Source organism: Rhineura floridana, chromosome 3 (assembly GCF_030035675.1).
Source record: "Rhineura floridana isolate rRhiFlo1 chromosome 3, rRhiFlo1.hap2, whole genome shotgun sequence".
Lineage (NCBI taxonomy): Eukaryota > Metazoa > Chordata > Lepidosauria > Squamata > Rhineuridae > Rhineura > Rhineura floridana.
The window spans coordinates 165,909,359-165,924,500 of NC_084482.1; the positions used below are offsets into that span (position 1 = coordinate 165,909,359).

Below are 15,142 nucleotides of genomic sequence, written 5' to 3' on the forward strand. Positions count from 1 at the left end.
ACTGGATGAGGGCTAATAAACTGAGGCTCAATCAAGACAAGACTGAGATGCTGCTAGTGGGTGGTTCTTCTGACCAGATGGTGGATGTCCAACCTGTCCTGGATGGGGTTGCACTCCCCCTGAAGGAGCAGGTTCGTAGCTTGAGGGTTCTCCTAGAACCGTCTCTGTCACTTGAGGCTCAGGTAGCCTCGGTGGCACGGAGTGCCTTCTACCAACTTTGGTTGATGGCCCAACTACGTCCCTATCTGGACAGAGATAACCTGGCTTCAGTTGTCCATGCTCTGGTAACCTCCAAATTAGATTACTGCAATGCACTCTACATGGGGCTGCCTTTGAAGATGGTTTGGAAACTGCAGCTTGTGCAAAATGCAGCAGCCAGATTGGTAACAGGGACCAGATGGTCCGAACATATAAAACTGATTCTGGCCAGCTTGCGTTGGCAGCCTGTATATTTCCGAGCTTGATTCAAGGTGCTGGTTTTGACCTATAAAGCCTTACATGGCTTGGGACCACAATACTTGATGGAACGCCTCTCCTGATACGAACCCACCCGTACACTATGTTCAAGATCAAAGGCCCTCCTCCGGGTGCCTACTCCGAGGGAAGCTGGGAGTCTGGCAACAAGGGAGAGGGCCTTCTCAGTGGTGGCCCCAAAATTATGGAATGATCTCCCTGATGAGGTACGCCTGGTGCCAACACTGTTATCTTTTCGGCACCAGGTCAAGACTTTTTAAATTGTGTTATAAATTGTTCTTAAAAGATGTGTTTTTAAATTTGTATATTTGTTTTAATGTTTTTAGTTACTGTAAACCACCCAGAGAGATTCGGCTGTGGGGCGGTATATAAATACAATAAATAAATAAATTCCTCCTCCCACTTACTGGTGGAGAGAATGTGGCCAGGCCACGGGAAGAGAAAGGCGGTGACCTTTCCCCTTACTCCTCCTTCATGAAGAGAGTATGTTAATGCATAATGGACTATGTAAAGGTCAGGTTAACAGTAAATTTAGTATGAATCAAATGACTGGCATATTTTTTGTTTCATAAGAAAAAGGATGTTAAGGATATAGTGAACAAAGGGATATTAAAAGGTGTCCACTCCTCGAGGGTCCCTCCTTCTAGCCTTATTTTATATATATATATACATACACACACACACACACACACACCGCCCCATAGCCGAAGCTCTCTGGGCAGTTTACAGCAATTAAAAACATTAAAAACAAATATACAAATTTTAAAACACAAAAAACAATTTAAAAACACAATTTTAAAAATTGCACCGGATCTGTACACAGACGGCCAGGCTGTTTTTTTAGGATCACTTAAGTAATTATAGGGTGACTGTGATAATGAAAAATCCACCTTCAGTCAGGGAACGTCTTGAGTGAACAGACTTTAGGGGGCTCTTCCAGATGAGATTTTTGTTGTGTACTTGCCCTGCCTTATTCACTGAATTTTTCCGAGGGTCCTATTCTTACAATGTTTGTCTTCTTAAAACAAGCTATAATTCTTTTAATGGAGGCTGTCATTGTCTGTCATGTGGCAAATTAAAAGAAAATTTAAAAAAAAAATCAAAAGGGGGAAAAGCAGAGCTCTAGTGGGTGGTGCACCCATTTGCCCCACCCTGGCCACAGGGCTAGTCACACATACAAGGGCCTTCTATCACAGTTGGTTTAAACCACAGTTTTGTGTTATCTTTGAACTGAAAACTGTGGTTCAGTCTCAACTTACTAACCATATGAAACCAGGATTTGAGCTATGGTTTATTAAGCTGAGATTGTCATGTCTGAACAGCATTTTCAAAAGCCTGACAGAACTGAACAGGTTTTTCATGTTTTTCTATAACTTGAGGCCCGTTCACAGGCCTTGAATTCTTGTGATGTGGTTCTCTGGATGGAGAAGAAGCCTGAGGGCTTCATTCTCTTCTGGGTGACTTTCTGGGGGCCTCATGCCAGTGGTGGGCAGGGCCAAAGGCAACACTGGGCAGAACAACGAATGTAAAGTTTGTCTTTGTACAGTAGGCATATTCGCTCATCCCTTTCTATTCTCCATCCAGGCAAGGAGAGTATTATCAGAGTTCAAGGGCACAGTCCAGCCAAAAACATGGAATGCGACTGTGATATAGAGGCAGTAGGGGTATGACCTGGTGAGAGTCCCGAAGCCCAGAGAGAACAGCTTCGAGGGCCACATTTGGTTTCTGGGCCTGAAGTTACCCACTCATGCCTGACCGAGATTAGCAGGGAGGATTAATGAAACAACTACTGTAAATCATTTTGCATGCTTCAACAATTCTGTTGGAACTAATGAAATATCCTGTTTAGGATTTCCACGTATGTCCATCTGTCCTCCCCTCCCCTACCGACTCGTATGCCTCCACGGAGTTCTAAGAATTCAATGGTAAATTACCTGATACTAGAAGTATCAGCAACGTGAAAGGCTTCACTGATTGGATTTCTGTCTGTGATGCAGACCTTAAAGATATAGAAGTGACGTGCTGGAGGTGGAGTGATAACATTCCTTCCACTACAAGCAGAAAAGGGTGCTGAGACTCTAATGCTATAAATTTCTGTTGATTAAAGCCCACTTCCTTAGTTAGATGCCTGAAGTCTTACCCGCACTTCCAAGGTAAGTGCGCGCACACTCAGCATCCATACGAATACACGAATGCAGAGGAAGAAAGGGCTACGAAACAGAAGAAAAGTGGTTTTTGCAAATACAAAGCAGCGCAAAGTTGAATCGTACTCAAGTGCCTTTTTTGCAGTCCCTGTACCGCTCCCATTCCAGGAAGAAGCAGTTTTCAGAGAGGCTGCAGAGTTCCCTCAGGCCCCTAGAAGCCGCTGTGGGGCAGCTGTCGCCGCCGGAACAGAGACTCTTCAAAGTGCCACCTCCTTCGCTTCCCTCCCCACCTCACGGCGCCTTCCCAGGCTCCTCTGCGGGTAAACAGCGATGGCCGCAGATGAAGGAGGCGGAGAACAAGATAACAACATGGGGAACCACTTGCAGCTCATTCCTGGTAATGGCCGGTCCTACGGCGTGCCTCAGGGAGGGAAAGAGGGAGGAAGCAGGGGACGTCAGATCTCCTCAGTCGGCGGCGAAGACGGGGAAGGCAGGGAAGACAGGAGGGCGGAGGGGGTCTCCCTGGGCTATGTGGGGCATTTGGTGGGCGCGCGACAGAGAGGAAGCGGGCCGCCGGTGGTTGTAGAGACGGGGAGACGCCTAGGAAATAAGCTACTGGTGGGTTAAGATCCCGAAGCGCTGAAGGGAGAGGCGTGGGTTAGGGAGAGGGGGACAGGGATTTGTGACGCTGGAGTGTGGGAGGGGGCGGGACATGGGTAGTACGTGGGGTCGAGAGGAATAGGGGCGTCTGGAGCATAGGAAGGAAAGGAATGGGAGCGGGGACTTTTCAGAAAATAAAACATGGGGAGGGACTGTTAAGGAAGAGAAACTGGGTTTGGTGGTCGTGGGGTGGGAGTGAGAAGGGTATGGATGCGGGAAGCAGTTTCAGGGGTGTGGGGAAAAGGTGCATGATGCACTCAGCGGGGGGGGGGGGGAGAAGTAGGGCCGAGACACTGAGAGTTCCCGACACTGGAGCCCTGGACGTACGAGGGAAGAGGGACTAGGATTTGTGGCTTGGAGGTGGAAAGGTGGGATGTGTCTGGAGCATGTTAGATTTGGTGACAAGAGAAAGCCTGACACCGTAAAAGGCGGGAACGGGATGAGGTGGGACGACTTTGAAGATGTTAGCTAATGTTGTTGTCTGTCCATATAAATGGAATGGCTCCTGACCTCATTATAAATAACACTGTTGACAGGTAGAAAACCAAAGATACAATGTTTTTATTGTATCTTATTGTATAAGGATGCAGTGATGTGGTAAAATTTACCGGTTAAGTTTCTGTCCACCTCCAGTGTTGTTCAAGGCATAAGAGCTGTGCTAGGAAACCCAGGTGGCAGTGGTTTCAAAGGTGAGGGTGGCAGTGGAGACAGTGGTCTGGAAAAAAAACACCAAGAAATGAAAAGGAAAGTGTCCGCAATGCAACAAGGAACTGGGGTGTAGGGACACAAAGGGAGATGTAGGGATTTGTGGCACTGAGAGTGTGGGAGATGAGAGGTGGGAAGGAAGGAAAGGGGAAATATTTTGGGGTACTGATTAAGAGGGCCACAGGAACCTGTGGTAACAGGAACAAGAGTGGAATGTGATGTTTTGGAACTGAAACTAATGGTGGGAACACTGGTGGAGTTTGTGACATTGGGGTGGAGAGGCATCTGGGACATGGAACATTGGAGTCAGGAAGGGGATATTGTATCACTTGGGGTAGAAAGGGAATAAGGGGTATGGTACTGCAAAGCTGATGGAGGTGCTGAGGATAAGAACTAAAATAGGGGCCTGAGGCATAGGTCATTGAGATATAAGGAACTGGGATAAGGAAGAAACATATGGAGACTTGTGGCAAGTATTCACTAATATGCTACTGCTGCTATATAAATGTGTTATAGTAGTAGTAAGGATTTGCAAGGTAACGGCATTAAAATGTGATTTTTTTTTGTCAAACAATAGCTAGCCAAATGTCTCCATATCTGCCTCCAAAAGGTTACTTGGAATGAAGAGGTGCTTTTTTTAAGCTATCATAATTAATCCTTGTTATGTTTGTCAGTGATTGAGAAGTCCAAGTAATACTAGTGACAGTCGCAATATCCTGTGGCTAACAAGGACAGAATGATGAACTAGATGGGCCTTAGTCTGATCAAACAGGATGATTCTTATATTCTTAAGGAGAGCCTAGACCAACCTTGAAAATAGGTTAATCTATTTACTAGAATTTACTAGCCTGCTAAGAGAATAGTGTCAAGTACTGTCCTAGTGTATATGCAGTTAAATGGGTGTTTTTTACTTTATGTAATGTATGTTGAAGTCCATTTGTTCTTTTGTCCATTTAACCAGTTTGGCCTCTTGGAGCTTTTTAGTCTACTTGGATTTTCATCATCCTAAATAAAAAATCTTGGGTGCCTCACTGCTCTCTTCAGATATGTTTGAAAAAGTCAAATAGCACTGATTCCAGTTGTTTTGTTTTGTTATATGCCTTCAAGACAATTACAACTTATGGCGACCCTCTGAATCAGTGACCTCCAGTAGCATATGTTATAAACCACCCTGTTCAGATCTTGTAAATTCAGGTCGGTAGCTTCCTTTATGGAATCAATCCATCTCTTATTTGGTCTTCCTCTTTTTCTACTCCCTTCTGTTTTTCCCAGCATTATTGTCTTTTCTAGTGAATCATGTCTTCTCATTATGTGTCCAAAGTATGAAAACCTCAGTTTCATCATTTTAGCTTCTAGTGATAGTTCTGGTTTAATATGTCCTAACACCCAATTATTTGTCTTTTTTGCAGTCCATGATATGCACAAAGCTCTCCTCCAATACCACATTTCAAATGAGTTGATTTTTCTCTTACCCGTTTTTTTCACTGTCCAACTTTCACATCCATAGATAGAGATCAGGAATACCATGGTCTGAATGATCTTGACTTTAGTGTTTAGTGCCACATGTTTGAATTTGAGGACCTTTTCTAATTCTCTCATAGCTGCCCTCCCCAGTCCTAGCCTTGAGCCTGGTAGTGGGGACACTACTTCCTTCCATAAATGCAGATACTTGTATGATACAACCTTCATGTATACTTTAAAATGTACTTTCAGTAGCAGAATCTCTCCATTTGAAAAATGCACATCAGGAGGAAGGCTTTTGGTGTAGGAAGAGACGTGCATAACTGTGACATGGGGGCTTTGGACATTGGAACAATAACGGCTTAGACCTGTGTCTGCATGGTTGTGTGCTAGCATTTCTGAAGTAGAGAGAGGGACTACAGCAGTAGGAAGTACGGTTGTTCTGTTGCCATTTCTATAATAACTTGAAGGTAGTTGTATGTAAAGTTAGGAAAAAGACCCCTGATAATGCTAGGCCCTTTTAATGTGGTCACTGTTTTCTTTTGGTATTTTGCCATGCCAATTGATTATTCTCACATAATGGAAGTAGGAGGATAGATTGCTTTGCTAGACATGTAGGAGATAGTGTGTGCTCGCAGGCTACAAAGAAAAAAGAGGAAAGCTGTTTACATTCAAAATGGCACAGACAGGTGTGGAAATCATTGTAATGTGCCTTGCGAAGGTGTCGCAGGCACTAATGAATAAGTGCTTGTAACACTAATTTAAGTGCCAACCCCACAACAGGCACCATTTCTAGTTGGGCTTGCTAGGGCACAAATCGCATGTTATGAGCAATTGAACTTACTTTTTTTATTACATTTATATCCTGCCTTTCCCTCCATAGAGTTCAGTGTGGATGCATAGGTTTCCCTTGTCCAAACTCAGAGCAGACCCAGGGCTGCTTAGCTTTAATATGATGCCTGACTGATGTACGTGCCCAGTTTGATTGATTTGAGCACTGATATAGTGATTGTTTCCTGCCTCTGCCATCGCATGCAGCAGGTGTGCTTGCTGGGGCTATGCCATTTGACAGTTATTTGATGATTGTGCCGCTCTCATGGCTAGGGCTTCTACTTGAACAAGATGCTTAAGGGAACAGAGGATACATGAGGAGAATAATGTATGGATATGTCATGGCTCAGGAGTTATGGAAGGATAGGATAGTTGCCTGGGTGGTGGGGTAAATACGGGGATCTTTGGAGGAATTGAGTATTGGGAAGAAAATACATTTCTTATGGGAAGATTGATTATATATGTTAACAACATAGAGAATTTCTAATTGCTGTTAATCATTTTATGTTGTTATATGCCTTCAAGTCAATTATGACTTATGGTGATCCTATGAATTAGTGACCTCCAATAGCATCTGTTATAAACCACCCTGTTCTGATCTTGTAAGTTCTTAATCATTTATACATCTAAAATGTTCTAGGCACTACAGAGATTTAAGAACAAGAGTTCTGACCCACAGGCTCACAATCAAATAGACATAGTAAAAATGGAAAAAGGAATGGGAAGCAAAAGTAAAACAAAAAAATTAATATGCTATTTCTTGAAGTTAAAATAAGCTACATAATTTTTCTTTTAGTGATCAGCTGAAGTGGCTGCTGAGGAGATAGATTAAGATGGCTGTTCAGTGAGAAACGAGGAGAGAAAATGAGGTGCTATGAATTTGGCTATAATGAATATGGGTGTTCTGTAGTCATAGCTTAGTATACATTTTGATTCTTTAAAAAAAAAAAAACCCAAACAATTAAAAGCCAAGAACGTTTAAAATGTCTGTAGCAAGCCATGTATAGTTGATATGAATGGCTTTTGGTTAGATGTGCTGCAGTGGTAAGCTAGCCTAGGGTAATAATTGCTGGCTTACTTTGGTAAGAGAAGCCATATCTGCTGTCTACATTCATTTTTATGTTCCGTTGACTGAACCTTTAATGTTATATGTGCATGATTTTGTGGCTGTTGGATGGGTGGTTCTGTCACCCAGGGCAATGCAAGCATGGTATGTCTCTGGATGAATGCACACACTAATAGCAAAATGTCAAGTGAGCCTCCATTAGAAGTAGGGAGGAGTTAAATTTCTGAATGTTTCAAACTGAGCAATGACTAAAAGGCCAAAGTTCTGGCCACCTCTAACTGGAAAAAGCAGAGCATTATCTCTTTTATTTTTGTGCAAATAGTAGAAAGGTGGGGCTGGCTGGAAAAAGTGAGATTCATGTACTGTGCCATCAGAGGTACTAGCAAAGCAGTTTATAAGTTTATGACATGCATCTTGGCATGTTTCAGTAAATGCCCCCTTCCTCCCCTTCATGGCATAACTGGCAAGCTATTCCTTGACACCCATACTGCATCATATGCAATAGGGGTGGGGCTTGCTACTTACTATGATGCCCTGTTTTGCAGGGCCTGCCAGCTTTCAGCTAAAAGCTCCACCCATTTACCCCAGTTGTATCCTGTCACAATAGGTAGTGGGGTGACGGCTGAGTCACTCTAATGCTGCTTCAGTTGTAAGCATCTGCTCATCCTTTCAGACTTTCATTTATTTTGGTTTTATGTAAGGGATGTTTTCTCTGCCTGTCATCAGATTTCCAGGGAGACTTTCAGGCTTGCAAAAAAACAGACCAACCCCAAATTATTAATTATTAGCAGTAAAGTGTGCGTTTTTGATGCAGGACAAATCTTACTGCCTTCTCCTAGGCAGACTATAAAAAAATACAAAACCTTTTCTATATGTGGAATTAGTTACGAGATATTGAACACAGTCAAATTTAACATACAGATCACAATAAAACCAAGATTAAAATAATTTTCTTCAGTGGGTTGGAAATCAACATTGTTTCTAGAACAGAGTGATTCCTTATTGTATTTTAAAAGCCGGCTAGCAATAGTAGTATATGTTCTTTTGTTGAATGGTCTCATTTCCTGAAAAACTTTCACTTGGAATATACTACAGAGAAGGAAACAAACAAGGTGAACAGCTGGGCATATTGAGATGGTTGCGAGCATTGTGGGTTGCAAATGTTTTTGGAGAGGAAATGAGGAAGGATGTAGGTAGGAAACAGTGTACTGTGCTTAGTCATGAGCAATAGGCTGGTTGCATGGACATTGTGGGAGATGTAACCCTTAAAACAGTGGTTCCTAAACTTTTTTCCCCACAGGTCACTTGAATATTGCTGAGGGTGTTGGCAGACCACTTAATGATTTTTCTGATGTAACAATTGTAATGCACTGTGCTAGATGTGGTATGATTTTTAATTTTATTTTTTAATTTCTTTTATTGCACTCAGATTGTAATACAATAAAATACAGTCTAAAGAAGCAATAAAAATGCAATTAAAATTAATATGAATATTTAACGTGGACATGCCATGGACCACCTGAATGAAGCTTGTGTAAAGAATTAAACTGAAAGCAAATATCGTGACTACAAAGATATTTTTCCAACTGTTTTCTGGTAGTATGTTGGTTGCAAGAATTAGGATGTCTTATGTTAATAAGATTCATTAGTCCAGTGTTCAGGGAGGAATGCTCAGTTCATATACTATATGCATATAGAGAAGGTGGATTGCTTTTGTATAAGACATGGGTGGAAATAGGGATAACTTGGCTTTCTCTGCAGTATGTAGTTTGACTTTAGGCTTTATTCCTTGAACTATTTGTATTACTAAACTATTTTTGGCTACCAGCATCCCTGGCATGGTAGAGTTTGCTTTCCTCCTGATCTCTTCTAATTTGGATGTTTTGGTTAATCTCTGTACAGTTGATATGTGGGGATTTAGCCATAGGGAAGATGATTTACTTTGTATCGGTGTTTTAAGATCTGGGATCCACTTTTTTGCTCAACTGAAAGCATGAGGTCGTTTAGTTGTTTTTCTATACATATCTATCACTGTTCTTTTCTAATACTTTCTCATTCACAATAAAAGAAAAGAAAATGTTTTAATCATTTTGCTGGCTCTACCCACCTGAGATTGGTATGTTACCCAGTTACAGGTCATGCATCAAACTTAAAAACCTACTACCAAAAATGTTCAGGACCTTTGGATCCCTGTTCTGTGTTTAGAGATGTACAATCAAATCCTGTATCTGTGGCCTTGCTATAAGCTGTGACTCTCACAGGTGTCCAACTTAAAATTGCTATTCCCCAGAAGTAAAAAGGAGATCTTTAGGATCACAAGATGGTTGACAAATTAACATCTTAATCCAGATCCCAATGTTTCAAATATAATTAAAATACCTTATTTTGGAAAACCACAACAAAGAGCGTGGATCTGAAAGACTAACAAACTTAGTTTTTGCTGCAATGACTAACTACTCCTCTAGAAATTATCTTGGATGTTTGCCTTAATTTGATATATTTAAATGTATGATAGATGATAGAAAGCAAGATGTTATCTTCATCCATCTATATTTGTCTTGCGAATAAGAAAGAAGATTGAAGTGATAGTTTTTTCCAGTGTGCTACTGCAGTAAAATGAGTCATCACTCTTCACAGGCTTTAGGCTCCCTTAGCCAAAATGCAGCATGGTTAGGCTGCCGCTTCTTTTCTTGTAAAAATAAATGAAAATGAGGAAACAGAGCAAAACATAAGGCAGACTTAAGAATGAAACACAACTTAATGCTAAAAGTAAATGGCAACTTACTTTAAAATGTTGCATCCACTATAAGATCAAGTATGGAGAGAAAAGGGTAAGTTTCAAAATGGAATGCAGATAAAATTGCCTCCTCCAAATGAACATTTTGCCTGAAAATATAGTGAAAGGTGACACAGCTTGATAAAGTATTTATGAAATGTGAAAGTTGATGATGATGTTGCACTGTGTTCAGACAGTATTAAAAGTATATTAGAGCAACATTTTCAGATTTTGAAAGCATTAAGTGTATGGCTGTAGCTGCAGCAGTGTAGTGAAGAAGCACCAGTTCGATGGTCTTGCAATTTCAACACCATGCTAACATTGTGTGTAGGATATACCACAATACTGTTCATATTGTTTATGGATATAGGAGTGTTAAGGCAAAGTGGACTCATTCATCACCATCCTCATGATCCTAGATGAGGGGTAGCCAGTGTGCTGTTCTTCCAGTGTTATTGGACTTCCAGCATGGCCAGTGGTCAGAGATGATGGAAGCTGTAGCCCAGCATTATCTGGAGGGTACTGAGTTGCCTATCCCTGATCTAGATATCTCTTTGTGTTTGGGGGATGGTACAAGAACTGTACCCAGAGTGGTAAATTGCAGCATGATCTATATTTTGAAGAATGTGACTGTTTTAAAGGGTATGGATTGACCTATGCTTCATGTTATAGCATTGTCCACTTTAGTAAAAAAAAATGCCATCCATGTTTCATGATGCACTCCTACTGCACCACACAGCTATACCTGCCCTTGTACTATTATGAACTGTACTTTTTGTGTAATAATTTGCCTGTTTACCTAATAGCTGAGCAAGTGTGTATTTTTGAAAGTAATTGTACTGAGGGATTGTTTACATCATGTTAATTTGCTGTAACCCAAGGGATTACATTGCAAGTAACAACATGAATTGCAACTAAATAAGCCTTTCAAATGAAATACTGAGCAATGAAGAGATTGTTTTCCTATTTGTCTCCCCATCACCTGAAGTAAGTTGGGCGGGCACAAGGGATGTTGGAATGCCCCGCTTTAGAAAATGTTCTATGGGATAGGTAATCCTTTTCACCCTAAGGGTTTTTTAAATAAGTGAGGAATCCCCAGTTATAGAGGCGGCTCCCTGCTCCAGACTTTTCCTTCATACTTATGGAGGTGGCATAGGTGACACAATGGAGTGGGCAGGGCTTGGCATCAACACCCATTCTTGTGTGTGTTACATGTGAGTAGAACTAACACCAGAATAGAACTAGTACAAAGAGGAAATGTGTTAATTCACCCTACAAATAAAGTTCAGAGTCCATAAATCAGCTGCAAATATTGTAGTTTCTGTACTTCAGGATATTCAGGCTTGCTGATTTATTTATTTATTTTGAAAGGGACATACAATTACAGGAAGCTTTAGAAAAAGTTGTATAAACATATTAAATAAAAATGAAGAGATGTAAATCTTCATTGATTTCTACTCCCTAGTAATAATGCATGAATGGATGTAAGTGCATTGACTAGTCAAGCTACAACCACTCCAGGGCTTGTTGTGTAAATCTATATAGATATTAGCAGAGATTGTCAGTGGTCTGAGATGCTGTGTGCCAATGTGTGTGTTTACCTAAGAAAGCAGGCTTTTACACTGCATTGAGATCACTGAGACTTAAGACTTAGTAAAATAAGAAAAGCTACTTTATTTATAGAAATACATAGTATTAATAAAAGCATAGTAAAGGCATAGTAAAGGCATACCTAGTTCTAACTAACTAAGTTGGAGGTGCAACGCCCAGGTTTGGGAGTTGCCCTCATGGCTCAGGAGGGAGAGAGCAGAGACAAAGGGATGTCTCCTCTCTCTTGGACAGTCGAAGAAGAGAAGAGAGGAAGGACGGAAGGAGGAGGAGCAGATAAGCTTCCCTAAGCATATCAGTCTAACGACGGAAGGAAGTCAGTCAGAGCATCACAGGTAAAGGTAGTCAAGCCTAGCCATCTGAAGGACCCTAACTCTATCTCCCTTCTGGAACATAAATAAAAGAACCCGAACAGGAGTTGCTCTTGCACTATTTCCAACAGGTCTGAGGGCCAAACTAGATGTGATTTTTATCATTCAGTTTGGCATTTCATAAACCAAATGGAGCTTCTGATCAGAACCATGATGGAAGTAAAAGGTTAAATCTTTTCTCACCTACATGCAGTGATCCTAAGCTGGCATGCCTGTTGTGCCAGCTATATGCTAAACAAAAAATAGGCACACAACACCAAACTACACAATAAAAGGCATGTCTAAGTTTGGCCCTGGTCATCTTTCCATATCTGTCTTATTCACCTGATTTTGGACTCTGATTTCTGTCAGAAACTGAAAATCATCTGCATGGCACATTTTTCTAACTCTAGAAAACGAACTCTAAAAACTAAAGTGATACGGTTAGTAAAGTATTGTTACAACAACAAGGTGACTTTGAAGGCGAGACATTAGTGTGGGAAATGTCTAACTTTTGTTTTAAGAGTCCATTGTGTATAAAAAATCATGAAAACATATTTATGAATGGAGGTTCAAAGAAAATCTTTTGACTAAACATCATACAGGCCAGAGTTCCACTATCCTGTTATATGTATTTGCTTAGATCTTCTTTTAGAAACTGAAAGTTGCTTTTAATATGGTTTTGATACTGTTTTTTGTAGGAATCAAAATATGGATAATTATCATCACCTTTTCATATAACTGTAACATTTATAAACATGGCAGATGCAAAATAGCACTCTGCAGATATGTTGTTTATTCAGCAACATGAGTGGTCCTTTTTTTGTGCTATCTCTTTCATTTCTTGCTGAAAAACGTGAAGACAATTCATGAAAGCTTAAATATATCTGATTTGGGCTTATGTACTTGTTTCTTTTATATATTAGCATTTTGAGTCCGTCGTTCAGAGGTCTGTATTTTTTATGGGCCAGCCTCTTTTTCCTGTAAAAATAGCAGTATTTCCCCTGTGAATGTGTGTCATAGGTGCTTACAAGCCTAGCAGCTGTAGGAGTTAAGTTTCTTTCACTCCTTCCTCCTCCCTTTCTGAAGACTGGGTGATCTCCCACCCCTCTCTCTTTACCTAGCTGTTAGAAGACTGCTACTGAGTCTGGGAAGACAGCCAAGAGGGAGAGGAGAAAAATGCGGAGATGAGGTCTTTTTAAATATCTACAGCTCATGCCCTGTCGCTTTTTAAAAGTGACAGGAACTAAATTAGTCAAGCCTTAGTGGGAGCCCACACCTCAGGTGCAGCCTTGAGACTGCCTATAAAAAAGCCACAACAGAACTGTTCATGGCCAGTCTACAGAACTGTGCTGAAGACACGAGAAGAAGCAAGACTGCTGAATGAAGGATATTGAAGTAAGTCCCTTTAAGAGGCTGAAGATAAGTTTGCAAAGCCACAGAAGCACAGAAGAAAAGTAATGAAGGCTATTGAAGTAAGTCTGCTAATGACAGCTGAAGATAACGAAGCCAGTCCTTGAGATGAAAGCAAAGACATTGCCTGATGTTGAAGCCCAGCAACCTGTGCCATTTTATAGAATTGCATAAAGAAGTTAGAGCATTCCTTTTAGTAGGTATTTAACACAGTAAAGAGAATATTAAGTAAAGTTTCCAAAATCCTTTAACTGAGGCTAAAGAGGAGCATTAAGTAAAGTTTAAGACTCTTTTTCCAAAGCCCAGAAAGAGAATATAAGTATTGAAGTTTAGCAGGTACTTAGCACCGCAAAGAGAATTGAAATAGAGAATATTATGCAAAGAATGTAAGAAATATATATATCCCCGTGTGTGGTGGATAATTTCAAACTCCTTTTTCTGAAATAAAAAAGCGAATATTATATAAAGTTTAAAACCCTTTGGATAAGGCCAAAGAGAGTCTTGTTTATACTACTAAGAAACATCTAAGGATGTTTGTATGAATAAGAAATGCATAAAACTGTTGGCATAAAGTTGTTTGCATAAAGCTATTTATCATTAGACAAATGTTTAAAGAATAAGGCTGCTTGTTTGAATAACAATCTTGTATAAGATTGTTTTTAGTAATTAATGTTTGCATATATAAGGCACCTTCTATTTGCCTTGAAGCCAGTCACTGCTATAGTGCACTATTGTGTTATTTGTCAGCCGCAATAAGGCACTGTATAATTTCCTCACAAATATAGGAATTACTGTAAATTCATTAAAGCCAGCTATGAGTTTTAACCCTTTTGTTACCAGTTTAACCCTTACAAGTTAATGCTAGCTCTATGTGCCCATTAACTTATGCTGTGTGCCTGTCTAACCCATGTAATGTAAGATAGAGCTTGTTTAAACAATGCATGGCCTGCCTACAGCTAGCAATACATTTCTATTTAACTGTTAAGTTACTGGCTAAGGGCAGAGTTTCTCTACAATTATGTATACATAATTTCTGTACTGGCTGAGGCCAGCTATTTGTATTTCTAGTCTAAACCAGACTTTAGTATAGAAATAAAGAAATATATTTGTATTTTCTGCTGTGGAATTCTACTTTTATATTTCCTGATATATCCTCAGCCCCAAGGAGTCTCTTGGGTAGGATTTATTTTTCTTGGTTTACCTAGCCAGTTGTCTGCTTTAGATAACTTCATCATTAGATGAGGACATTTTACATATAAATCTCTAACTAGATATACATCTAGAAAGAATGTGTAGAACCCTTATCTTTATGCATCCATGAGACAAGAGTCTGGCTAGTGACATACTGTGTGTGTACGACTCTGTACACAGAACTTCTGTTCTATTCAGGGGGTTGGATCCAGACTTTTTTTATTGCCGTTTACAGAAGGAACCAGGATACTACAGAGGCTCCCTGTGGGTGAAGAGAGGGCAGTGATTTTCATCAATTCCTTCTTCCCCTAGTGCCACTTTCCACACTGCTTCAGAAGTCGCCCAACTCTGTGGAATAGTTTTTTCAGTTAGCATGGGGGGAGGGGGAGTTGTCAATTCCTTCCATCCACAGGAGTCTAGTTTGTGGAATTCGGCTCCACATAACTCTGGACCCAGCCCTGTG

General features: G+C 40.6%; 1 protein-coding gene across 7 annotated transcripts in view; it reads left to right on the forward strand.

Moving 5' to 3' along the window:
- Positions 1-2,550: 2,550 nt before the first annotated feature.
- Positions 2,551-15,142, forward strand: part of CRBN (cereblon) — a 35,892-nt gene continuing 23,300 nt past the window's right edge. The window contains exon 1 of one of the 7 annotated variants that reach the window (XM_061618563.1): positions 2,551-3,015. In XM_061618563.1, the coding sequence (XP_061474547.1) occupies positions 2,949-3,015 (67 nt within the window). In that variant the 5' untranslated portion in view covers positions 2,551-2,948. The other 6 variants (XM_061618562.1, XM_061618567.1, XM_061618564.1 and 3 more) reach the window with 6 other exon arrangements.